Below are 26786 nucleotides of genomic sequence, written 5' to 3' on the forward strand. Positions count from 1 at the left end.
TACCACTCTAGTATTGAGAGCCTGCTGGTTTAACTATCACAGCACGGGGCCTGCACTGAGGACAACAGGAAGAGGTTTCAGAGTGTAATCAAAGCAGCAGAGAAGAATGCTGCCCTAATGGTACAGCAACCTTTTCTACCAGACCTCTGCCTAATAAGTAACAACTGAACTGAACTGGTTGTATTATTTTCAGATGATGTGATCTTGTGCAGCACTGGAGTAATACGCATTTAAAAGGTTAACATCTGTGTGCCAAGATATAGACAAAGGAGGAAAGAACAGTACTAATTTAGCCCAGTTCTCACTGTTATTCTGTACTTCCAGTGAAAGTAGGCTCTGCTTGTAGAGTAAGGACACCTCTCATGAAGAGTGATACAGCCACTGATTGTAAAAACCTCACATTGCTGTAATTAGAGGGATAAAAATAACAGTAATAGTTTGCCAGGGTTTGTGGGTGATTCGCTAAGATTGCTTGCGCCAAGGTCACAACTAGCAAGATGGAGATGGAGGTATTATTGGAAGAGAAATATTGGAAAATTGAAAATCCATAGATGAAAGTATCTCCGCACAGCCAAAAAAGTCGCTAGTTAATCAGGACAGGGATAAGCAGTTGCTGTGTTGTGCCAACATGGTCTGACATCATGAGGTGCGTCTTCTGTGACCATACAGTGAGGTAAACCATGACAGCGCTGAATCAGGAGTAACGCTGGTCATTTATGTCCCGGTGCAAGGGATCAAAGTTGGGGTACATAGCTTTCAATACCAGCTGGTCTCGAGCGACTTGGAGATGGGAACGGCACACAGGAAGTAGAGGAGGGAGAGCTGAGCGCTTGGTGAGCTCTCCATCCAGGTCAGGAGCGCACTGCAAACATCAGAGTTTAAAAGTAAAAATAGAAAGACAAAATACATGTCTGATTTAATAACCGCTGATCAAAGCGTTGAATATTCAGTTTCATTTATATAAACTCAGGTTGATTCACGGTTTCCCTTTGATGTGTTGATTATTGATACATTTAAGAATGAACTAAATGACTGCACCAAACATCTGACTGATACACCTCTGAACTCCTGCAGATGGCTGCCTCCGCTCTCACCCAGAGGGTGCAGCCTCGCGCCTGCCTTTAAAAAGTGTTAAATCAAGGCGCAGAAATAGCGGCCGCACATTTACAGTAGTATTCAAATAGTGCGTGCAGAGCTGTCTCATCCCAGTCATCATTGCACGTTCTGGCTGAAATGTCCATAATGCAGATTCTCTCCAGGCAAACGTGCAAATCAGGTGTATAGTATTGTAAGGCGCAATCCATTTGTCATTTTAGATCAGCGACTTTTGCTGTGATGTCAGGTAGTTTTGATACCCGCAAACCAGATCCGGTCCAGATCCTGGAAAGTTGTTTTCGTGAACAATGACGAAATTATTTCATTGACGACCCATGACGAGACGCGTGCGCGAGTTAGGAGACGAGACTAGAGAAAATGTTTGAGGAACTGTCAGACATTTAGATTCGGAGATTTCAGCCTGTTGCTGTAATCTGTCAAAAGCTGCAGCCGCTCCTTGTTTGGACACGCCCACCACCTGGATGCACTACACACCTGCTGTCACACATAAACACGCGCGCTCACACACACACGTACACTGTTGAGTTTATTCATTGATGCAATGATGAGTGAATTCGTAGCTTCAACAAAGGGGTTCGTTGGTGGGAAACGGCGAGATGATGCTTAACATCCATCAGAAAGAAAAACACAACGCGTTGTAGAGGGAGGTGCCAATAAATGTGCCAGCATACAGCAACGAAGGTCTGTAGGCTACTGTGGTCTATGTAAAGTTAAAATAGTTAAACGCACTTAACAGCTTCGTTATTGAGGCACGCAGATTTGCTGCTTTGATCCGGTTTATTGTGTGATTGATGACATGCGTAATGGAATGTAGGCTACATAGTTGTGGAACATTAAACAAGGCAAACTGTAATTCAACTTGACAAATGAGTGCGTGGCAAACTGGACAAACTGAAGCGGTCAACAAAACTACGGCTGACCAGCTCTCCTCTCTCTGGCAAACCAGCGCCAGAGCCCCCCATCACCATGGCAACCAAAAAAAACAATCCATAAAACCATTGATCACTATCCATGACGACTTATATGGCTCCTACACAGATAGAATAATGATTAAACATCTCGTTCTGGCAAACAACCAGCTGTTTGCACGCTACTTTTGTTCTGAAGTGTTAACACTCTCCTTCCGCTTCCGGTCTGCCAGCCGTCACTATCTCGAATAAGAAACAAAAAAACGAAACAAGGAATTTGCAAAAACCAAATTTCGGCCGTTATTTGATTTGGATCTTTTCGTTTTTTCGTTTTATTGGGCCGAAAGCAAAAACCGTTTTTCCGTTTTTGGTTTAAAACGAAAAAAAGAAAAGGGGGCGCTGTTTCTGTTATTTCGTTTTTTGGTTTTGTCAGAAAAACGGATTATACTTTGATACCCGGACCGTCCTGAAGGGGGCACTTGTAACAAGGACGCGCTTTATTTTAAAGTGAACAGGGAGGGACCGTCGCCTGACTGCTCTGAGTGCAGCTCCTGTCCTGGATTTGAGTTCCAACCTGCATGTGGTTCGCCTCAGTTTGGATTCTTTCAATTCTCAGTGACTTTCTCGGCACCATTTGGGGAAATCTTTAAACAAATTCACACTTTTCCACAATCTGCTGTGAGCCAAAGTAAGAGCTGGTCCATAGGGAAATGTGAAACCGTGCGTAAAAGTGACGACCAGACCGCAGAAACTAGCATTTATAGAGGAAAGTTTACCCGCTGAAATCACAAGTGTCGCCACCTGCAGTTTGCTATTTCAGTGCACGTGTTCCTTCCGAGGATGACAATCAGATGAGCGAAGGGCTGCTGTTCAGGTGGGTTGAACCCTCCGCTGGAAGAGATGTCCTTTACGCACCACCTCCCTCTGCTTCTGCTCGGCTTCATCCATACGGTCAGTCATTATTATTATTATTATTATTATTATTAATATAAGTCAAAATGTCAATACTGTTAAATGTGCAGATTAAATGACATGTAATGCATGTAGGGACCTGCGTTGTTTTACTTCACGTCTTCATATTTTGCTTCGAAGCCGACAGATTTTCTTGTGATCTTTGTGGTTTTATGAAGACAGCAAGAGGTCTTATTATTAGTTCTCCTGTTTTTTCTTCTAGGTTTTCCAACGCTTTTTTGTTTGTTTTGTACTCATTTTCACTCCAGTCTTCGTTGCAGAGGATTATTATTATTATTATTAGTAGTAGTAGTAGTAGCATGAAAGCATGAAAAGAATCCTAACTCAAGGGATGGACCAGTGTTGTGTGTCCACACATAATAAAAAACTTAAAGAACAAAGAAATTTGGATCTTTAGGCTCTTCAATGTGATTCCTAAAGGAAAATTAGCTGAAAATGTGGCGTATGGTGAGTTGTGTGACCTTAAAACATTTTAGGAAATCGGGCAAGTGGAGCACAAAAGCAGAAGCTTCAAGCTTAAAAAACTATCTATAGGAGATTAACTGTATTTGAAAGTGATGTCCTCACAAAACAGGGAGAAAAAATCAGCAAGACTTGACACAAAACCTGAGAGATTTTTTGACCTTCAGTTGATCCATCTGTTCTCCCTGGAAGGATGGCTTCCAAGAAGTCAGTCTTAAGGGTAACAGGGAGAAAAGTCTGAGGTATGCAAAATGAGGCAGGAACTGGTCTGAACATCAGTGACAACTTATGGAGAAAGGAATCCTCCCCAGAGCCCAGACTTCAGTGTGAAGTCATCTTGGCAGAGAACAGAACAAAAGGCAGCAAGATCCAAAGGAGAGCTTTGGATAGTCTTTAGAGAATCCTGGAGAACTATTCTTGAAGACTAATTAAAGGAATTACCAGAAAGCTAATCTAAGAGGGTACAGAAGAATAAAGCTGCTTAGACCAAATATAGACTGTTATAGTTGCTAAAATTGTATAACCTGTGTTTTTACCTTAAATTTTTAAGACTTTCAGTCACTTATGTTTGAACATGTTTCAATAAATTACTGCAGCTTCTTACTTGTTGAAAAATACATATAGAAATGAAGGGATTGAATCCTTTTTTCCTTTTTTATTTAGAAAACAGACTAAAAGCATTAATTATAGATTCTCTTTCTGGCTGCTGCTGGCTGAATTTCTGTGTTCATCTTAGGCTTAAATGTAGAGACTTAAAGCCAGATGTGTTCGTTCTCTGGGCATAAAACACCAGACGGCTTTAGTAGATGATTTACTTTGAATTTTGCTTTAGTAGATGCCACTGAGTTTATGTCAGTCGTCCAAAAATCCCCTCAAGTGAAAGAAACAGTGACTTATTAGGTGTTTTAGTCAGAGGGAAAAAAACTGATGTCAAAGAAAAAAAAGAGAAAATATTTCACATTATCTGTAGTTTTTGATCCCCACAACCTCAAAGATGCAGTGTGGCCTACATTTGCACACAGATAATGAGTTTAAATTGAGTGAAACCTGCATTTAATGAGTTTTTTGTTGAACATTTAAATACCACACTGATGCAGGGACATTTAAAAGTCTCAAACACCTTCCAGAATATATACTGACTTGCTTTTTGTGTTTGTTTACGCTTTGCAACACTTAGTCTTTGTAGATTTGCTGCTGTTTTGGGGATAATTGTTCTGTTTCATGACCCAGTTTTTGTCAAGCTTCAGTTTCATATTTGACTTTATATTATTTTGGTACACAGAGGAGGTCAGGGTCAACTCAGTAGCTGCAAGCCCCAATTATTATCCTTCCACCACCATGCTTGATAGTTGGTAGGAGGTATATTTAGTGCTGTGCATTATGACCAAACAACTCCACTTCTACCTTGACTGTCCAAAAGATATTGTTACAGAAATTTTGTCATTTATTTAGATGCAACTTTTCAAAACTGAGCTGTGTTGCCATGTTTGTTCTAGGGAGCTTTTCACCTGCAGCCCCTCTGAACAAGTCATACTTGTTCAGTATTTTTCTAATCCTCATAAACTTTAATTGAACAAGCTAACTGAGGCCTGTAGAGTCTGAGATGAAGCTCTTGTGTTTTCTGCTTCTCTGGTCACTTCATGATCTGACCTTGGGCTGAACTTGCTGGGATGTAAATCTCCCTGGGAGGATTGGCAGCTGTCTTGAATGTTTTCCACTTATGAATAATCTTTCACATTGTAGAATGATCTAAATAGTTTGGTAATGACATTATATTCCTTCCCAGATTGATGGGCAGGAATTCCCTCTCTACAGTCACTGTTGGTTTCTTTCCTCCTTGGCATTGTGTTAACTCACACATGAATGCTTTGGACCAAACTGCCAAAACTTCAGCTTTTATCGAAGTACTCACACTTACAATGATGAATTAATACAATGCATTTGACATGGCTGCTTTTAATTCCTGTGTAAGCAACAAGAATAGACTTTTTGTCACACTGCTTCTGCATTTTAGCTCAGTTTTTGTTCAGTAAATAAAGACAAAGTGGCTCATGTCGTGTTTATGTTTATATGAGGTTGCATTGATCTCTGTATCATGCATAATCTAAGTTAAACACCTGGTAAGGACCAGATGATTTTCTTTATGTCCAACATTTTAAGTAATCGTTCAAATTTGAGGAAACCTGCATTTTATTTAATTTTACATCTAAGCGCTTGAATTTAAGGTCTTTACTCATTGATCCAAACATACTTTTAAAAGAAGAAAAAAAAAGCTGTAAGATCTGGCAACAGAGTTTACAGGCTGTATGAAGTTTAGGTGAAGAGCAATGTTTCCTTGCTTGTATTATCTCTTGGAAATGATTAACTCAGTTTTAGCACAGACGTCTGGACGTCTTCTGCCCTGTAAAGTGCAAAATCAATGTTTACATGGTGTGTTTGAGTCATATATGTCTGGTGCTGCTGTGACTCTAGAAGCTGAATGCGTCACAGTGTGCCAGTTACAGGCTGCTACTGTTATTGTGTCAACTGGTACTTTCAGTATGAAAACTAAAATATTTAGTATATCACCAAAATGCCCGTTTAGTGGTGCAGTGTTCTTCCAAAATACAGTCCCGGAGACCAGTCTTTTCAGACAATAAATTAAGAATTAACTGGAGGAAATCTTCTTTGTGACCATCGTCATTAAAAATACCTGAAGGAAAAAAACTGAATATTTTAATAGAAATTTAAACATATGAGTGTGTTTTTGTAGTATCAGATCAGGAGTTTTTTTCATGTGATTTGGTCGATCAGTGAGCTTGCCGTGAGCTGCATGATACGGCCATTTCTGTTGATTTAGAGCAGTGGTATTTTTCATTTATTGAGCTGAATGAGTCTGACCACTGAGTCAAGGTCAGACAGAGTTCAGGATTAAAAACTAGGAATAAATCCTTATTATTTCATCCTTTACCTTGTCATGGATCTGTTGCTCCCCGTTATATGACAGAGATGATGTTAGGATTAAATGAAGTCAAATAACTCACTATTTCCCAATTGTTGCTTTCTCTCTCTCTCGCTCTCGCTATATATATATCTTTATATATATATATTTTTTTAAGTCAGTCGACCTACTTCTCGATTGCAAATTTATTAGTTTACATCCCACTCAAAGAGTTTATTTTCTTAAAATATCTGCCAGCAGTTCAAAAGCTGAAGGATACAGCAAGTTTCATTTCATAGTTGAGACCTGTTTCTTCCAGTTTACTCAAGAATGACACATTTACTAAGTGAAGCCTGTAAGACAGCAGACTGGAATCCTTGTATGTGTTTTTAAGTCTCCAGTGTCGGAACTGGAAGTGATATGGTAAATGTATTTATATTGTGCTTTTATGGTATCTGGAATGATACCCAAAGCGCTTTACATTATACATCACCCATTCACACACTTCTAAAAATTTTTGTCTTTCTAAGAAATGCAGTCTTATTTGTTATTATTACATTATTGGCTTCAGTAATACGTTTTCAAAAGATTTTTTTTAAATGCTAGTAATTAACCAGTAGCATAATAAGATATTACACATTGGCTACTTACTATGCTATTGGCTTTATTATGTTTAAAATGACCTAAATTATTACGTTAATGGCCATTATTACATTATTGGTTACTATACATCAGCAACAATAGAATAGAAATGAACAAAAACATAAAAGACTGAACAAGTAGGGCTTGTTTAGACAGGTTGCAGGAAAAAACTCATACACCACTAACAATTACATCACTACTATAGTTGCTCTTTTGCACGTTGTTCCACCAGTTCTTCTTCAGTTCTTCTTCAGTTCTTCCTGTTGCTGCTATTCGTATCTTTTAATTGTTTGTTTTTATTTTGCACAAAGGGTAGAAGGTAGAGCAAAAAAAAAAAAAAAAAAAACACATTTTGCTGACACTGTCTTGACATTATGTGACAAATAAAGAAACTTGAAACTTGAAGGCCCAGTTTAGCTTTGCAAAGTATCTGAACAAACCACGAGACCTGAGAGTTTAGTGGAGATGTTTGGTCATAATGTTTAGAGAAAGTTTAGAGAAACCAAACATAGAATATCAGCACAAACACTTCATACCTACTGTGAAGCACAGTGGTGGAGGGCTAATGAGTTGCACTTACAGGATCTTGCAGTCACTGAGTCGACCATGAACTCTTCTTCATACCAATGTATGCTCAAGTCAAATGTGAGGCCATCTGTCTGACAGCTGAAATTATACAACAGACTGGCTGAAAAAGAAAAGAACCAAGTCAATGTCCAGACCTCAGCCTGATTGAAGTGTTGTGGGACTTCAAGAGACAAACTTGTGCCACATCAGTGCTGCAGTGAAGCAGCACTGAAAGAAAAGTGGACTTAAATTCCTCCACAGTGATGTGAGGGACTGATAACGTCATACAGAAAAGCACTACTTAAATTTATTGTTGCTAAATATGGCTCTACAAGCCGTTGAGTTGTGGAGTGAACTTTTTTTTGCATTTTTGCTTAGGTTTTTTTTTTTTTTTTTAATACATAATGACGCTTTGTAATATACTGAGCATTGCTGTTCCTCTAAGGTTATGTTTACATCATTTTAAGTGCTGGGGAGGACCTGAGGATTTTTCTTTATGTCATGTTATAAAAAGTCTCTGGACTGAATGAGGATGTTCTTTCTTTTTCACATTACTGTGATTCTGGGACTTTTTTAAAGGCTTCTATCTTCGGTAGGAAGCAGTGAGTTCCCAGTTGAGAACTATACAGCACAGAGAAGTATTACGATACATGTTAGTTACTGTGAATGCTTTAACTTGTTTTCATAATTAGTAGAGCATTGGTAAGTGTGTAAGCAGCTCCAGTTTATGAGCTCTATAAATTTTTGATATGAAAATGTTTTAAATCTTATTTTCTCCTCTGATTGGTCTGACATTAGCAGAAGCAAAGTGGTGTTTTATTATTTAACATGCTTAAGTTGCAGTTTGGTCTGAAATGATGGAGTTCAACTAGGAAGAGATTGAAAGTGAAGAAGTGTGTGTGTGTGTGTGTGTGTGTGTTGGCAATAAACAGACTGACAGCTCAAACATGCTGTGAGAATGGTGGTATATCTCAGTGTAAACAGACCTCCCTGCTTACACGCAAACTCTCAGTATATCAATGAAGTCAAGTTGACGCATGAACTCGTTCTGCCCGAGTGTTTTTCTTTTGCCTAGATCATTGCTGGTCTTTGTGTTGGCTCCACTTGAATGTGTGTGTGGGTGCCCTTGGTTACCCACACTCAGATACTCAAGCTCTGGTATGAAGGTGGTGAATGTTCATAAAAAATCTGTAAAGCTTGTTGGAAAAGCTGCAGATAGCTGCAAGAGGTAATGGGAATGCAGGAACATGAACTTTAGTCTGTTTATCAAAGAGCAGCACAGACTCCGAGGCTGAGTCTGAACTGGTGACAGAAAGGTTTGTTAATGTCACAGGTAATAATCATAATATCATCTGCAATATTTTGCTCTACAAGTTTTTAATTTTGCATTTACACCCCTCATAAAAAGTGAGATTTTTACAAATGCTTCTCTAAAAAATTAAAAATCTGCTGCGAATCAACATTTTAAATGACACATTTATACATGAGGTAAGTCAATGTATTGAACATGATCGAAAGAAACAATCAGACATGATAATATACAGTGAACGGTGAGTTACATGCACTGTGTTCTTAATTATTACGCATATGCTGTTTTTGTTCATTTCTTCTAAATATTAAATGCAAATGACAGTGAATATGTTTTTAATAAACAAAAAATATAATAGGTTAATATAGGTCATAAAATAGATTTGAATAATAAAAAAAAAATTTCAGCCAAAATACTATTTTCTTAATTATTCTGCATAACAATTTCAAAACATTAAATACGTTGTAAAGAACTGCACATGTACTCTGTCATATTTTGTGCATTGTGTATGAGATAATTTTTCTAAAAAAAAACAATATAAAATAAGTATTTTACAGATCAAATACCATGTTAACATAGGAACCTTTCTTTGATATCACCTTAACAGCTCTCTCATCAACTGAACTTGTAAGTTCATACATAGTTTCTGCCTAATCTCATTTGAGGATATCATAATTGAAATGAGAAGAACTGAGGTTTGGATCAGAATTCAGGTTTTCAAGTATTTTGTTCCAGACATCATAAAAACTAAATTTGAATTCTACTTATTTAGTTTTAACTGTCGGGTTGGAAAGAAAACTTGACCCAGATGATCTTAGACGTCGCTGTGATCACATGGCCTCAGCATAACAGATATATATATTTTGGTGTATAGATCTGAGAACTGGAGTGATATGTTCCAGTTTCTTGGTCTTTTTAAGGTCATGAGTAGTAGATTTTTTTTTTATATTGCGAGATTTACTGAGATTTATATTATTTTTTCTAAATCATGCAGAGCCATCAGTTCCCTTATTCTAAATATACTCTTCAGCTGGTTAAAGGCTGATTTGATTATTGATTTCAGGTGAATGTTAAAAATATCTCATGAGATCATTTTTAAAAATCTGAGGGCATTTTCTCTCATGCTGTTGTCAAAGGATCATTATATACTACTGTATGCAAATTCTCTTATTGTGTGTAATGTGCCAAAATCACCAGGAGCCAGTTGCACAAAAGGGTTCAGACATCAAGGATGAATAGCTATGCTGGGTTCATCAAATCCAAAACAAGAGTGCCCAGGCCTAATTGGTTGCGCAAAGAGCAAGTCTAAATAAGCAGACACAAGTTCATCAACCCAGGTGCAACCAATCCTGGATCAGTATGCAGTCGCAGCTTCTTCAAATAGACCTTCACGATCTATCACAGAGTCACTGATCTACCGTGGCAACGAGAAATTCTCCTAGAAGCGTGTGAAGAAGTCGAAGACCAAATAAAAAAAAAAGAGGGAACTTCACCGGGTTCATAAAACAAAGAGAGAAAACGTGGCAAAGTATTGCAAACCGCCTGAATGTGTAAGTAGTTCACAAATACACACTCACTACTACACACTCAATACTCTGCTGAAACCATCACAATTACAGTCCGCATAGTTAATTAACATCTCTGAAGACATGGTGGTTCTTTGATTATGAATCTTTTGAAATTGGAAATGAAATTGACTGCTGACTGCTTGAGTGCAATTATTTAAGTCTGTGTGTCTGGCTATTAACACACTTTCTATTCTTCGGCTGTTCTTTATCTCCTTCCCTCGCCACAGAAGACTGCAACATCAAAGGGGATTTTCATAGGATTGCAGGTAAGACAAATTACAAATTACAGGACAAGTGTTAACAGTCAGAGCTGGGGTACTCATTACTTTGTGTTACATTGGTGCAATGTCATTGGGCTGCACCCACGTCAAAATAAAATCCCTGTCAGGTGCCCATGAAGGGGATTGAATAGGAAATCCTTTCACAGCATTAGTGCTCAGGTGAACATGACTTTTTGATATTGTGCATTAATAAAGAATGTACATTGCTTGTGATGTGCATTGATCGGTTTAATAGTCTACATCTTAAAATTTCAGATGGTCTGCAAAGCTGACTGGCTGATCAGCAATGTTGTGGCAAAGTGGTCTGGCTCGGTCCAGGATTCCAGAGTCTTTCAGACCTCTGCAGTCTATCAGCGTTTATCACAAGGTGAGCCACATAACCTCTATTAATAATCACTTTAACATCATGGCTGGGTCTGCTTATGAGGTTGTGATGATGACATTTTGTATTCACAGGTGAATTCTCTGGTGTATTGCTGGTGGACAGAGGGTGTGCCTGCCAGCCTTTTCTCCTGACATTATTGCAGACCCTCAGGAAGCACAGCAATACCCATGCCAGGACAAGGGCACGAATAGAAATGACATTTGGCTGCCTGAAGGCCCGCTTTCAGTGTCTTCACCATTTAAGGGTCAGCCCAGGCAGGACATGGGACATCATGCAGGTCTGTGTTGTCCTTCACAGTGTAGTCTGCTTGAGGAAGGAGAGGACCCAAAGAGCGCCACCACACGTGAACTGGGACAATGCTGCCATCTTCCCAGATGACAACAGTGGTCGGCTGGTCAGAGATCAATATGTCTTGAAATGATCATAATTAATATGCATACTTTCAGTTTAAGTTAAATATGACCTGCAATGACATGAATTTGTGTAATTCTTTATATCATTTATAAATGATAAATTATGAAATTTATAATTTCACAATTTATGATTTGGCCTGTTATGTGTGTGTACTGTATGTACACAGGCCTGCAGGGAGGCGACTGCATCCATTCGTTAATTTGTCTTTCCTGCATTAATTTTAGTGGTGTATTATATACAGACATTTGTCAATGTTCATTTGGTTTTACAATATGCTGGGATTTTCTTCTTTCTAGCTTGTTAATGTAAAGGCACTGTGTGACTTTTTTTTTTCTTTAAATCCAACTCATGATTTAATATCTTTGGTTTATTGTTATTTAATAAATGTTTCACTCTTTGATGTGTATTTATATGGGATGTGTATTTTTCATTTATTTATATATATATATATATATATATATATACTTTTATCTAATGGCTACAAAATCATGAATCATGGTGAATGCTGACTGTGATAAGTGGTGAGATTAAAAAGATCCTGGAACTTAGCCTTGCCTGGAGCTGTCTAGCTCCAGAATAAATCTTTGTGGTGACTTATGCCATAATATATCACTCTTTCCACTATCCCACTTTTGTGCAACTGGATCATGGATAAGTTGAGCCAGGATGACCAAGATATCTCTGTTTAATCTTTGTGCAATAGGCCCCAGAAGGTTGCATAGCACCAACACAGCGGCTGAGCCTGAACTTGTGACTGACGGGAGTTTTGTTCTTGTTAGAGATAACATTCCTAATATTTATTTCCCTTCTTCCTAACAGGTTAATGGAAGGTTTCCTCACTGCGTGCTCTTCTGGGAGATGCAGAGAGCCAGAGGAGAGTGTCAGACACAGCTTCAACAGCAGATGCCAACTACTGCAGGTCCTCAAAAACACACTTAAACACACGTAATGTTGCAAATGTTTGGACAAAGCTGTCTGAATGTGCAGGAACAAAAGTTGAAAACACATTGAGGTTAGTGACGTCAGTTTCCCCACAATTAAACACACAATGTTGCATTTGTTAGGACAGAACATTCGCGTGCATGCTTTTTTTTTGCAAAGAACACATTTCCACATGCACTGAAAGTATGTGCAAGAAAATAGGCTGAAATAAAAACAAAGATATTTACTTGTATTCACTGACTGAGGTATCTGATGTCAGTTACATGAGGAGGAGGGTGTGTCTGGACACTGTTTCAATACTTGTGTAATCAATCATTTATTCACCTGTCAGAACGAATCCTTAGGATGTACACACGAACAATATATCTGTTGTAATCTTACAATCATACTGGGACACAAGTATTACACACTGGCAGGGACGTTGCTAGACTTAAAGCTCTAATGGGACACTGGCCCAGCAGACCTGCTTTGTTTATAAAATGAATAACGTTATGTTCCATCTACTTCTCTACTTCCAAACAACTGCCGCTAAAACTGAAACACCAAATAATACCAATAGTAATAATAAAATGGTTGTAAGAGACTTTGTGAAAAAAATATCCTTTTCATGTATTTTCAGGCAGAAGTGAAGCATACAAATAGAGAATTTAAAATGTAATTTAGTGTATACATTAAAATAAATATAATAAATATAAATTTAAGTTAGGATATACCTCCAACCGAATATCACATTGTTGTGGTGAACGATGTCAGATGATGTAATTTTGATCTTCCTCGCACCTGAATTTGGAGGTTCGCTTTGAAAAACCAGCAAAAGTCAGAGTCAGACTTTACTCATATTGCTGGTAATGTACGATTCAGTTCTACCTAACTTTATTTTCTAGTTGTTGTTTTGAATTAAGTAATTAACTAATTATTATACTATTATCATTATTATAAAGTAGCCCTTTTCAAGATAATATAAAACATTAAATCTGATTCATATACACCTACTGTAGGTCATAATAATCAGACTGCATTATTCATCATTCATTACGGCCTTAAAGTTGTAATATTCCCCTCTGTTTCATTTAATTTGTTTTAACCCAAGATTACTTAGTGTTAACATTATGGTTTTTTAGGGTCTGTTGCGTTCAGTTCTTTTAGATCTTCATCTTCACAATCCTGAGATCTCAGCGAATCCACTGATACTAAAGCCTAGAACACACATAAGGATTTTTTTAATATTATGAGATTTTATATCGGGTCTAAACCTAAACTTCAGAAGATAAAAAATCAGGCATTAAACAGTTTTGATCATACTATGTGTGGTGTGCGCCGATAATCTAATCACAGAACAACGCACAGATAACGATGCTGTACCGCAAGTGATCTACAATCTAGTCCTCTGAGCCGGACATCTCACGTGACCAAACGTGATCTAACAAAAACGCAGAAGAAGAACCATAGCAACAACCAGCAAAAAACAAAGAAGGAGAAACATACTAACAACCGGAAAACACAACACCCGGCATGGAAGGGGATATATATGACGATGGAAGGATGGTGGTCTTTGGACTATTGTTAACAGAAAAAGCCAGAACTGGAAAAAAATAACAGACTGGAGACGGCGTGAACACAGACTTTATTTACTTCCTTGTTCCCCAGTCAGCTTGCTCTCTGATTGGCTACATTCTGGCCCACGTCACTATCCACAAAGTCACAATTAGAGTCGTCGGTTTTCCTCACACACATGAAGATATCCGGTCGTAAATATTGAACATGTTTAATATTTCCGATTCCAGGCAAACTCTGGACAAAAACAGCCCGATAATGTACCAGTGTACCAGGCTTTAATATGTCCTGGTTGATCCCTGATGACCGGTGATAACTGATGAATTATGGATAATAATTAATCATGTTGTCCCTAAATTAATCCTAAAATGCTGCTAATCTCATCTCAGACTGTTACTCCAGGTGTGCTACTCACCTCACTTCTCAAAGTAATCAGGAAGCAGCTGCTTCTCTCTTCTTTTTTTTTCTCCCTCTCCTCCTCTCCTCTCCTATCCTCTCCTCTCCTCTCCTCTCCTCTCCTCTCCTCTCTTTTGGTAGCCTGATTTGTCTTTCTTGGGGAAAGACATGACTTTCCCCTGCCTTCTATGACTGTCCGATCACTCATCATAGGCTACCTGTAACATGACTCAGTTGAAACAGCTGCTGCAGGTGTGGACTAAACCATTGTGCACAGTTTTAAAGAGATGAGAGGAGCTTCAGAGACCATTCACAATTATTGTAAATAGAGAATTCAGAGCAAACTGGAGCTTGTATTTTAATGAAACTGCATTATTTGAATTCACATATCAGTCTAGTTAATCGTCTTCTATCATCTTATCCCTCAGTGCTGGATGGTTAACTCCTCTGTCCTGAGATTTAACCAGGGAACAGACCATTTTTGCCAGGGCACGTGCCCCGATAGAAGAGGTCTGGCGACGCCTATGCATACTGGTGCTACAGACAAGACAACAAGTGACAAGTTTCTCTTCTATTGACAGAATCATAGAAATAAGTTGTTCTCTTGGTTGTTAGAATATCCTGCTTTGTTGCCAAGGCGATGAAGTGATGACACACTGGCTTCTATAAAAGGTTGTGCACCAACATGCAAACAAATGACTGCAGCCATAAAAGTTGCAAATGCAGTTTTAACACACTTTTGACAATTAATGGCTCTCAGGTGCCCTGACAGGCACAAAGGGTCATGGGTTTACAACAGGGAGCTAAATACCAAACAAGAACCTGATTAGTCTTTATTAAAGACAAAACGTGTGTGTTAAACAAGTGTGTGAAGGCTCACTGCTGAATGAATGTCTCCTGCAAAGCTAAAAAAATCAAATCTTGCTAAAAATAGCTGAAATCTTGGATCTTGAAGCAGGAATATTTCTGGAATTGAAAGGCAATACTGAAGGATTTGAAGTGCAAGTTGGTGTTTAAATATTTGGCAATATAAAAGGAAGATCACAATGTGATGGTAATAAAATGCACATAAATGTATTCATATGTGTGTGGATGATTAAATGTAACATGAGAGCTGGATAATGAAGGAAAATCTCCACAAGGAGACAATAACTGTCATTAATGCACACCTGCACTCAAGTACACCACACACTCACAAAGGCAGAGCTTGTATTTGATTTACAACAAACCCTGAACTTTGTGCTTCCTATGGAGGGTCAGTAACTCGTGGCAAGTATCTCTTTGACATTTCAACAGTTTAAAACTTAATATATACAGAAGTCATGTGCCAGAATAAGAGCAGATGATATCTGGGGTGAGTGGAATCCTTTAAAATATACATCTACCAAAGGCAAGACGTGATATTTTGCATAGCTTGATTGTAACCCAGGCCTGGGTGATATGATTTTTTTTCACTCTTGATTTGTATTGTGAATTTTTTTAATACTGCCAGTTTTAAAGCATTTGTACTGAAAACTCAAGAAACTAGAGATTAGGTAAACGCTGTACTAACATACAAAGTAAATAACAAAGCAAATTTAAAAAGATCTCTATCAGAATCTTCATAAATAAGAAGGATAAAGAGTTTGTTGCTGGGTTCTGTTCACCGCTGTGAGGAAGCGGATGCCGCCAAATGAAAGTTTCCTTGTCGAGAACAGCTCAAACTCGGACATTTCAAGTAGGACCAGTAGTAGTGTTAACTTCTTTTCTGAACACCCGATGATGAAAGTCTTGAAAACTATCAGAATCTAATGAATAAGTAGGATAACATGTTTTTTTTTTCTGGATTCGGTTCACCACTGTGACATGGAACCTACAGATGTGGAAAAAAATTGTTGGTACCTTTCGGTTAATGAAAGAAAAACTCACAATGGCCACAGAAATAACTTGAATGTGACAAAGAATTTTTTTAAATAATTCTGTTGAAGCATGGTTGAAAAGCAATGTCTGACTTTCAATGGTTAAATTTCATAGAATTTTTATTTATTATTACTTTTATCAGATTCAAGTTATTTCTGTGATCATTGTGTGTTTTTCTTTCATTAACCGAAGGGTACCAACACTTTCTTCCACGTCTGTACATGCCCAAAATCAACTTCTTCCACAGAGATAATGGCAAATTTGTGTTTTTAAAATAGCATCAGTTATAATTTTTTGTCCCATGTGAGATTTTTCTGCATCTACTTTGACTTTTCTGCTACTACTGTATGCAGTAGATGCATACAGAATGTTTTTGGCAGTAATGATTGACCTCGCTACCGCTCATTAATTAATATATATATATATATATATATATATATATATATGTATATATATATATATATATATATATATATATATATATGGTCAAACTTAATCAATGTTAGATTCACCACACGTGGCACACTGACTTAATTTTTTTTTTTAACCTAAACTTCACCTCACTGTTCAAATTGAAACTAAAATTAAGCAATCTTGATACGAAGTGTTGCTTTTTGCTCCCACATTGTGTAAACATAGCATGAGTAATACAAGAATGCATGCACATAAAGATAAGGTGCATGCAGAGAGAAGCTGCTCTGCTTTCCCTGAAAGGTTTTGTGGGCTTGAATGTTTCCTCACAGCGATGATAAAAGGGTCTTTATCTGTGTGTTCTGCAGTGTGTGCATGGGTTTTCCACCCGCACATTTTAATTTTACAGCACACTCCAGCATAAGAAACTTCTGTGAAATTGATCAGATTTTTCATAATGCACATATTTTTGTTATCACTATTGTTGGTGCTACAAATATGAAAACATCTTTTAAAAAAATCAAATGGAAAGGGAGACTCAACAATAAATGTATCCTGATCAGCACTGTATATGAAAGTAGAGGGGATGCAGGGTGAAGGCCCAGTGGAATGTTGACCTCCTCAAGAAGCTTGCTAACCAACTTCAATCAGTCAACATTAGAGCCTTCCAGCCTACTGCTGCAGCATTTGGTTGACCAGCTGCACATGAGAGAACAGGGAGGATCTGCTGCAGAGGGATGCAGAAGTGACTATTGATGACATTTACTTTGGTAGCTGTATATTTTAAGGGATCCCACTCACTCCAGATATTATCTGCTCTCCTTCTTGTCCTCTGGGAAGAGATTAAAACTAATCAAGACAAAGACAGATTTCAAAAGAGCTCCTTCCCATAAGCAATTTGACCCTCTTTCCAAGAATTCAAAATCTAAGGGTGAAATAAATTTTCCCTGACATTATCATGACGACAGGCTCTGGGCGCATACTCAATCAAGATATGAAAGAAGACGTACAGCATATGCACCAGTCATTCTGCAGGATGGTCAGTGTGCAGCCACAAAGCATAAGATTTGCCTTTTTTGTGGGCAATCTAAGGCACATCTGTGCAATAATCATGCTGTCTAATCAGTTTCTTGATATGCAACACCTGCGAGGTCTATGGATTATCTCGGCAAAGCGAAATGCTTACTAATGTAAATTTTAAGAGATTTGTGAATAATATTTGAAAGAAATAGGCCTTTTGACTCCATAGAAAACGTCTTGGATATTTGAGTTCAGCCCATGACTAATAGGAGCAAAAACATGTATGTATATGTGTTTATATATTACATATATATATTTTTGTTCATTGTCTTTACTCACAGAGCAGAGTCTGTAACAGTAACATCTGTAATCTGATACACAGCACTTGAGTTAAATCTGCATCCCCAGCAAAGGAAGCGCTGCTGCTCCACTGCACCTTTTAATGCTGCCATCTCCTTGTGAGTTGAAGCTAGCTGTGGTGGCATTAGCATCCAGGTTGTACCCGCAAGTCAGTCCAGTTGCACTTCCACTCGTACCATGAAAATTTCTATTACTCTTTGCTTGTTTTGTTGGTAAAAAATGTTCAAATTCAGGGTATTTTGCAACTGAGTGCAAATTTCTCCATGTTGAAAAATACATTTGTCCAGCTGTTTTAAAGAAATAAAACCCCACTGTTATAGGCTTCAAAACAAATATAAGGTAAACACAAACGAAAAAGAAGAAAAATGTTATAACCAGTCCTTAAGTTAAGTTGATAGCGCCTATTGACTGGAGGACCCTAAACAATTGGCCACTGTCCCTGACCCTCTCAGTCCTATCTTGCACAAAATTGTCTTCATTTAGTACATAATCTCATTTAAAATTTGCACAAAATGCCTCAATTTTAAGACATCATAGTGAATTCTGTCTAAATGTAATTAAAACCAAAAAATATTACACTGTATTGGAGTGAAAATTATATTTAGAGTTACATTTTGTTAGTAGAATATCAGATATTTGTTGTTAATGGCTCTTGAGCATAAAGCAGTTCTGTGAAGCAAAATATCGAAATACCAGAGAGGTGCCAGTTGGGTTTCTTTTATGTGAACTTGATTTATAGTTCATGTCCTCAAGTTGGTTTGAGAGAAGGAGCTCAACTAAACAGGAAGTTCTGGGTCGGCTAACTTCGTGTGTGTGTGTGTGTTTGCAGGATGTCTAGGGGAGTGGAACAACGTGTCGTGTTGGCACAGCGCAGCAGTCGGCGAGGTGCTGACCCTCCCTTGCCCCTCCCCTTTCCTGCGATTTTTTGGCAAGAATGGTGAGCTTTACCTTCCTCCTTCCTCTGTCTGTCCTGCTTAACACAAGCACATACACACATACATGCACCACTTCAGAAAAAATAGTGAAAAACTATTTTAATTTTACAGTCCTTTGGTTGAAGAAGAGCTCTCACTTCTTTTTGTTGTGATTGTGAGTGAGTGGATTTACACTGAGATGTGAAACAAACTGAAGATCTGGAAACACTTAATTTAGGATGTGCTGCAATTACACAGACAGTTATGACAAATAAATACATAGTAAGTGCAAAATGATTTGAAAATATCAAAACACTTATATATAGATATATTTTTAGTAACAAAGAGGCCATCTGAAAGCAGCAACATCCCTGCCACAACAGATTGATATAAATTATTTATGTGAATCCCAGACAAGGCATCATACTGACCTTAAAACCCTGTTTGATCACAGTCCCAGACAACATATCAGGTTTTGTTTTTGAGAACTTTATGTTAAGTTTGAATGTCCCACAAAAAAAAGTTTCCAACAGACTCTGCAGTAGCTGTGTGTGTTTACTCGGACAGTCAGCATGATGCACACGCTCACTTTCAGTCCTGCTTTATTGGCCTGTTTTTTAGTCCTTATCAGAATTTGCTGACAAAACATATTGCAGCTAATTAGGTTAATGGGCAAAAGGTCTGTAATGTGATTGAGTGTGAAAGGGCACCTTAGAGAGGCAAAGTCTCTTAAAAGTAAAGATGGGCAGACGTGCAGCCATCTGCACTAAATACAGCTGCTTCTGCATATTGTTGAGCTTTGTCAGAATTATGTTTGTCTGTGTAAAATTGTGAAGACTTTGAATATTCCTCCATCTACATGACATCAGAAGATTCAGACTGGAGAAATCCTTGTGTGCATGGGTCACAGCTGAAAATCAGTTTCTGTGATATTTCGGGCTCTCAGGCAGCACTGCATTAAAACAGGTGTGATTCCTAGAAAATCCTGTCTGTGAACACGCTACCATCCAAAGAGGCAGACTAAAGCTTTGTTCTGAAAATAAAGAGCCATATGTGAACATGAGCCAGCAATATCTATTGTAGGTCTTCTTTGGGTTATAGGTCATTAGAGTAGTCTAGGGCAGGGGTGTCCAAAGTGGGTCCTCGAGGGCCGCTGTCCTGCAGGTTTTCAATGTTTCCTGCTCCAACACACCTGACTCAAATTAAATAGATCCAACAGCCTATTAAGTTTTGCACAATGACTCAGTAATTTGAGTCAGGTGGTTTTGCAGCAGGGACACATCGAAAACTAGCAGGATTGTGGCCCTCAAGGACCGGAGCTGGACACCCCTGGCATAGGGCCAAGTAAAAAACTGTTCTGTGGTCAGATCAAAGCTTTAAAATCCATGGTTTCACATCCTCCAAACTAAAGAGGAAAGGGATCATCCAACTATTTGTCAACACCTATTTCAAAATCTTATGGCTTGGGGATACATTATAGTCTGAAACTGGCAACTTGCCCTTCTGAGAAGGCATCATCAATGCTGAAAGGTGTATGTATGGTTTTAGAGCTTTTTGCATATTTCAGAAAGACAATACTGAACCAAATACTGCATATACTGTATTACAGCTGTGTGGTTTCATAGCAGAAGAAGTGCTGAACGGACCTGCCTACCGTCCAAACATTTCACCAGTCAAAAAGTTTGTGAATCGTGAAACACAGAATAGGATAAAGAAGATCCTCGACTGGTTAGCAGCTAGAATCATGAATCAGACAAAAATGGGACAAAATTCCCTTCCAAAGGTCCAGCAGCTGGTCTCAGTCCCCAGATGTTTACAGACTGCTAATTTAACGAGAGGGGATGACAAACTGTGGTAAACATGGCTCTTTCCCAACATTTTTGAGATATGTTACAGTGTAACACATTGATCTGTTTTTAAGCTGACTTATCAGCCTTGGTCCTTGTAGACAGATTTATCTGAATTTTGATCATTTTAATGAGCTTATTTATTAAATATGCTGAAGTTCTCAAACAGTTAAAAACAACGAAACTCCTCTTGTCTTTTCCTCTGAAAGCTTCACAAGGATGCTCTTTTATACCCAGTCCTGTTACCTTCAGTTAATTAGCTGTCAAGTATTGCAGAAACCTAAGCTCAGAAATTCTCTTCGATCCATAAATCAAATTGCTTGGTCACTTTGACTTTGATCCTCTCTTTCTTATCTGTTTTATCTCATTCTTTCCTCATCACCCCTCTTAGTCCTTGAAGCTTCAACCCTCCTTTCCATCAGCCATCCATCACTTTCACTACTTTTAGTTTAGCATTTTCTTTTGCACCCCTAAGCTTTCCTACACCCTCAACAATCTTCTTTGCTATGCTTTTCTCTTTGTTCTGGTTTAATTTTCTTCACCGGCATTTGGTTCAGTTGGCCTCCCTGTAGCAGACCGAAACATCAGGTCAGCTGGTGAACTGATGAGAGATGTAGTCAACACCAGCATACCCGAACAACAGCTGTTCAGCATCAGAGGCCCTACCGAAGCTGTGACTGCTCTGTTCTCATCCTCTTGTTGGTCATAACATCAGAATTATCACAGAGTCTCTGCTGAGAGCAATCTGGCGAAGCCTCTGGTGACACCGGCCAGTTTTTTGCCTGACCTGTATACAGCAAATAACGGATATTTGGGGCCAAACTTCCTGTTCCATGTGTTGCACATTGTTCAAATGGGGATACATGTTATGACAAAGCTAATAAAAGCCTTAATGATCATCATATGATAGCAGTATGTTTTCAGATTATCTTTCAGCTGTTTACACAGGCTAAAATCTCAAATCCAATATATGCTTTTTAAACATGGCAACTGTAAAAAACACAGAAAGAATGGAAAAAAGGAATCTCCTGTCAGTGTTGGAAACACTTTTTTATCTCTGGAAGAGGAGAAAAAGTCAGGAATTTTCAAGGAATTTAAAAAATGTTATGACTTTTGCTTCCATTTTCTGCATTTGACTACAGCTGTTTGAAGCTTCCTTATTGTTTTTAGTTCTGTAGCTGATTAACTTTCCAGATGTGGAACCTCATCCTCACCACCAGTCTGTGTTGTTTTGGAGTCAGCCATTCTACTTAATTGAGAGTTGAGAACACGAAGGTGCAAGCCAATGACTGTTGAAATCCACAGAACATCTAAAATTAACTAATCCACTCATTATGCCCTGTCAAATAAGACTATAAAAATGGCAACAGGACTGTGAGTTTGTTTCTGTTTAGTTAGAGCCCAGAATGTCTTGATTTACAGTTTCCTTTGTGCACGACTTATCTGACATAGAAAAAATGTTTCCTCAGTGTTTGTGTGTGTTTGTTAGGTTTATATGCAAACTTTTAAAGCAGGAAACTGTACCTTTGCAGATTAATGTATCTGATGCATAGATGTGTTTGTGGTTTGTAGGTTGGAGATTAATGTATTTTATACACAGACTTATCAGCTGCTGATTTAGCTAGACCAATGAAAATGAAAAAGAAGAACTTTAGGTAAGCTAATGAACATGATACAGGTGTGTAATATCACTTTTATGACAGTTTAACATACTGCTATACATGGCCTTTTAAACATTGCAAAAGAGATTATTTCTGAGACAGAAAGTGTTGTACAGTTCTACAATTTCCATGTTTTTATGGTTATACTGCTGTGTTTATGTTGTGGGCCAATATAAATGTTACACAGTCACGTGTGAGCCTGTGTTGTAACATAGTTTGGTGATAATAATCAGCTGATTGTAGAAAAAGTCATTAAAGTGTTTTGTTTTTTTACTGATGACTCTGCAGTTGTGGGCAAGAAGCTGAGTACAGCTGGTAAATCACTTTGTGGGATGGTATGGAAACAATCGCCTCATCTTGAACACAAAACAAAAGTGATGGTAAATTTTAGAATTAGCAGCGATAAGCACAACACCATTACCATCCTGGGAGAAGAGTTGTAGGTAGTAGAGGAATACAAATGCCTGGGAGTTCAGCTGGACAACAGACTAGACCAGTGATCCTCTATCCTGGTCCTCAAGGGCCGGTGTCCTGCAGGTTTTAGAAGTTTCCCTCTTGCAACAAACCTGATTCAGACTTGAGCTTGATGTCAAAACATTACAATCTCCCTCTTGACATATATAGAATATTTTTATTTTAATTTCATTTGTCCCTAGTTTAGCATCTTAAAAAATGAGTCTGAGTTCAGTTTGTTTGGTCTGCTGGAGACATTGTATACAACTCTGTGAATAAGAACAAACTATCAGCCAGTGAGAAGCATGACAAACACATGAAAACAATCTGCTGACAGCTGCTGAGGACCCCCGACACAGAATCCCACTTTATTTACACTCTTTAATATTACAAACGGAAGTCGATCAACAGTTTAAAACCAAAGACAAGTGGGTTTGCTACACTTGAAAGCTTATACACAAATTCAGGTTCACATGTTAAACGCTGGACCAGGTGAATATTTCATCAAACATGCCAGCTCCAAGCATCTGTGCCACAACTGCAGGAGAATGTTTGTGGTTCTACATTTCCTAAAGCAGGACAGAAGCTATCTGTGCATCTCAATGAAAGCACAGCAGCAGCAGATTTCAAGTAGAAGAAGAAAGCCTTTATTGTCATGCCTTTATTGAACATGGTAGTACAACAAAATAAGGAATATTACTCCTACAAAGTGCATAAAAAAATCAATAAACACAGAAATAAGAACAGTATTCAAACACCATGTGTCCCCTGTACAACATGTTCAGGATGAGGAGACACAGGAGTGTGGATGGGTGGGAAATTTTCTAATTTGATCATTTTTGATGTCTGAATAACACATTTAATTGACAAACATTCTGATTCTGTGTGCATCTGTCTCAGGAAACCTCAGCAGGAACTGCACAGAGAAAGGCTGGTCCTCTGTCTACCCCGACATCCGTGTCACCTGCTCATCAGACATCACAGAAAGACCTAAAGAGGTGAGTTCAGCATCTGAAAATAGGTCATCATGTCTATTTGAAGTTGTGTTTGCACTGTGTACGTGTGTGTGTGTATATGCAGACCGCACAGTGTGCATAGCTGCAGGTCTGAAACCATTTTGTCCAGCTTCTAGTTTCCATGATGTTGATTTTTCATGGAATTTTATTTATTGTTTTCCGATGATGTTCATCAGAGAAGTTGCATCATTCCTTCATAACAACTGATCTATTTTATGAAAACCATCTCAGCTGGTTGATCTATCCAACTATTTCCAGTTGCTTTATTTCTGCTCAGCTCAGGTTAATCAGTGAGTTGCGTTTCTAAGAATCAGGCAAAGTCTACTTTGAGACATGCTGCCCATTATTGCACTACATAAAAACAGATCAATGTCAAGTTTATTTATAAACCACATTTAAAACTCCCCAGGGTGCTGTACATAGGCAATACACAGTGCATTCACAAAATAAAAATAAACAATAAAAACTTAGAATCACTTAAGCTATTAAACATTATAAGACCTTCCAAAGTTCTGCTCCGCTTGTGCTGAAAGCCATTGCAAACAAAAGAGACTTAAAAATATTCATAGACTGAGCTTCTCTAATGCTCGGGTGGAGGAAATATGTTTTACTGTCCCTGCAGAAACCTCTGAAAATGTTCTGAGAATCTCATCATCTGATCAGAGTGGTGTGCGTACATGTGTGTTAGGTTCACTCACATCTTATCTGCTGAGCAAACTGTTACTCTGCACATTTCATGTCTGATGGGAAAGTCCCAGAACGCACTAGTTGGTATCAATGAATATAATCAGTTCATCTCTGTTGCTTTCAACCATTTGAACAGTCTGCCAAGGACGTTTAACCGACAGTTGTTAAAGTGAAATAAAAAAATAAATGGAATTGGATTTTCTTGTGACATTTTGCATTTTTTGTGAAACATAAGTAGACTTTTTTATTTTTATTAAATTTAGCATGCATCTACAAATCTCAGGATCCTGAACACTGTAAGAATTCCAACAATACACTTTCAGCAAGAACTTGTCAACAATGGGGATTAGATTAAAAAAAAAACTAATAATAATAGTTCTAATTTTCAACTGAATTAAACTCAGACTCTGGGTGGGCCCATTTGTCTAACGAAGTTTTGTGATGAAACAGCAAGAGGAAAAGAATGAAACTAAGTGAAGTTTGAAGGGATCAGTAATGGCTGATCACCGACATGGAGCTCCAGAACCAGATTTCAGCTGACAGGTGCAGGGAGAGACGAAGCGGATCAAAGGCTTGTGATGACACATGATCCTCAGCAGATGAAACTCACCCTACAGGGAAACATTTACACAAAGTCTTAAAAGCCCTCAGAAAACACTTTCTTAGTCTATTTTATCTCAGTTTGCAACAGTGGTTGCATAATATTGTGGCAAAAAGGAACTTCTTATTAAAGACTGATTATGCAGGGGAGGTCAGGGTGGTTAGGGTTAGGGGTTAGTGGTTCCCCTCTGTTGCCAGTCTAGAGTAAACTGGGTTGTCCAACCTCAAGACCACCTCTCTAACCACTAGACCATCACTTCCCTAAATTCTTATCATTATCCAAGGTAGATGTGAATCCTCAAATCGCGCCTATCTTGTCTTCACTAGTGAACATGTTATGAATATGATCTATGAATCAATAAATAGAATAACTCAAAACCCTCCATGTGGTCATTTTATATTAATTCAAAACAAATGATATTACCATTATCATACCAGTCCATATAATATACGCGTTTGTTTGAGAAATGTTCATATTATTGTAGCGTGTAAGGTAGCGTGTGGGATGTCACACATCAGAGTGGAGAGGCTCTGAAGGCATTTTATGACTTTTCATGAAAACAAACTGATTGTGTGAAAAATGTAAAAGATATGCAAATGCCTTTACAGACAGTAAAAGTTTTACCTTTCGTGACCTGTTTAAACTTTAAATGAATTTTCTTTATGAAACTATGCCTGAATTATAGAGCTCCTAGTTGGGCAGTTTTTTCCCCTATTTTCAGCAGAATCCCATTCATTTTCAAAATCATAGATTTTTTGTGATTTTCGTTAAAACTGTAAAGCTGGATTTATACTATATAGGTCCTTAGAGGCTCGACGCGCACCTCTTCCAGACCTGATGTGCAGCTTGCTTGAAGCTTGGTTATGCAGATGTACTCTCTCTTGTGAATTTGTGTGGTTACCAGAGAAGAGAAACTCCAACACAACACTGTAACCATACGCTCGAGTGTGAGAGCACACTTCATCGGCGTCAGCTGCCTTGACCCTACCATATGTAGACGTCGCGCGAGTATAAATCCAGCTTAAAACTTCTGTACGGCAAAAGTCATGGCACACTCTCTCGACTGAGAAGCACATTTTGATGTAACTTTTATGGGAGTTGAGGAACAAGTAAGATGCCGAAAATTGTGATGGAAAAAATTTCGCAGATTAAATGCAAACGAATAGTAATGACTGTGCTTTAATGCTTAAATCAGTGGCACCCACAATAAATGTGCCCACACAGGTCTAGCCTCTTTCTTTCTATTACTGTAACATTTGGAAAAGTCTTTTAATGGCTTATACAGAAAATCGTAGATTCATTCTCTCTTTTCCATGCTTGTGGACATAAAAAGCACACTGAACTTCACAATGCAGTGCTGAGTATTCCTAAATGCAGGCTAAAAACCCTTCTGCTTGGCTGTACCCATATTAGTAGTATTAAGGAACCATTGTTGACCTGTATATATCAAGGTATAAAATTAAAATAAAATAGATAAATAA

General features: G+C 38.2%; 1 protein-coding gene across 1 annotated transcript in view; it reads left to right on the forward strand.

Moving 5' to 3' along the window:
- The first annotated feature begins 2613 nt into the window (after positions 1-2613).
- The window catches only part of LOC121629286 (vasoactive intestinal polypeptide receptor 2-like), a 53705-nt gene continuing 29532 nt past the window's right edge, over positions 2614-26786 (forward strand). Inside the window, exons 1-4 of the mRNA XM_041968932.1 lie at positions 2614-2975; positions 12364-12463; positions 18956-19063; positions 23902-23999. Coding sequence (XP_041824866.1) covers positions 2925-2975; positions 12364-12463; positions 18956-19063; positions 23902-23999 — 357 coding nt within the window. The 5' untranslated portion in view covers positions 2614-2924. The remainder of the gene's footprint in view (positions 2976-12363; positions 12464-18955; positions 19064-23901; positions 24000-26786) is intronic.

The sequence above is a fragment of the Melanotaenia boesemani genome, chromosome 18 (genome assembly GCF_017639745.1).
Source record: "Melanotaenia boesemani isolate fMelBoe1 chromosome 18, fMelBoe1.pri, whole genome shotgun sequence".
Lineage (NCBI taxonomy): Eukaryota > Metazoa > Chordata > Actinopteri > Atheriniformes > Melanotaeniidae > Melanotaenia > Melanotaenia boesemani.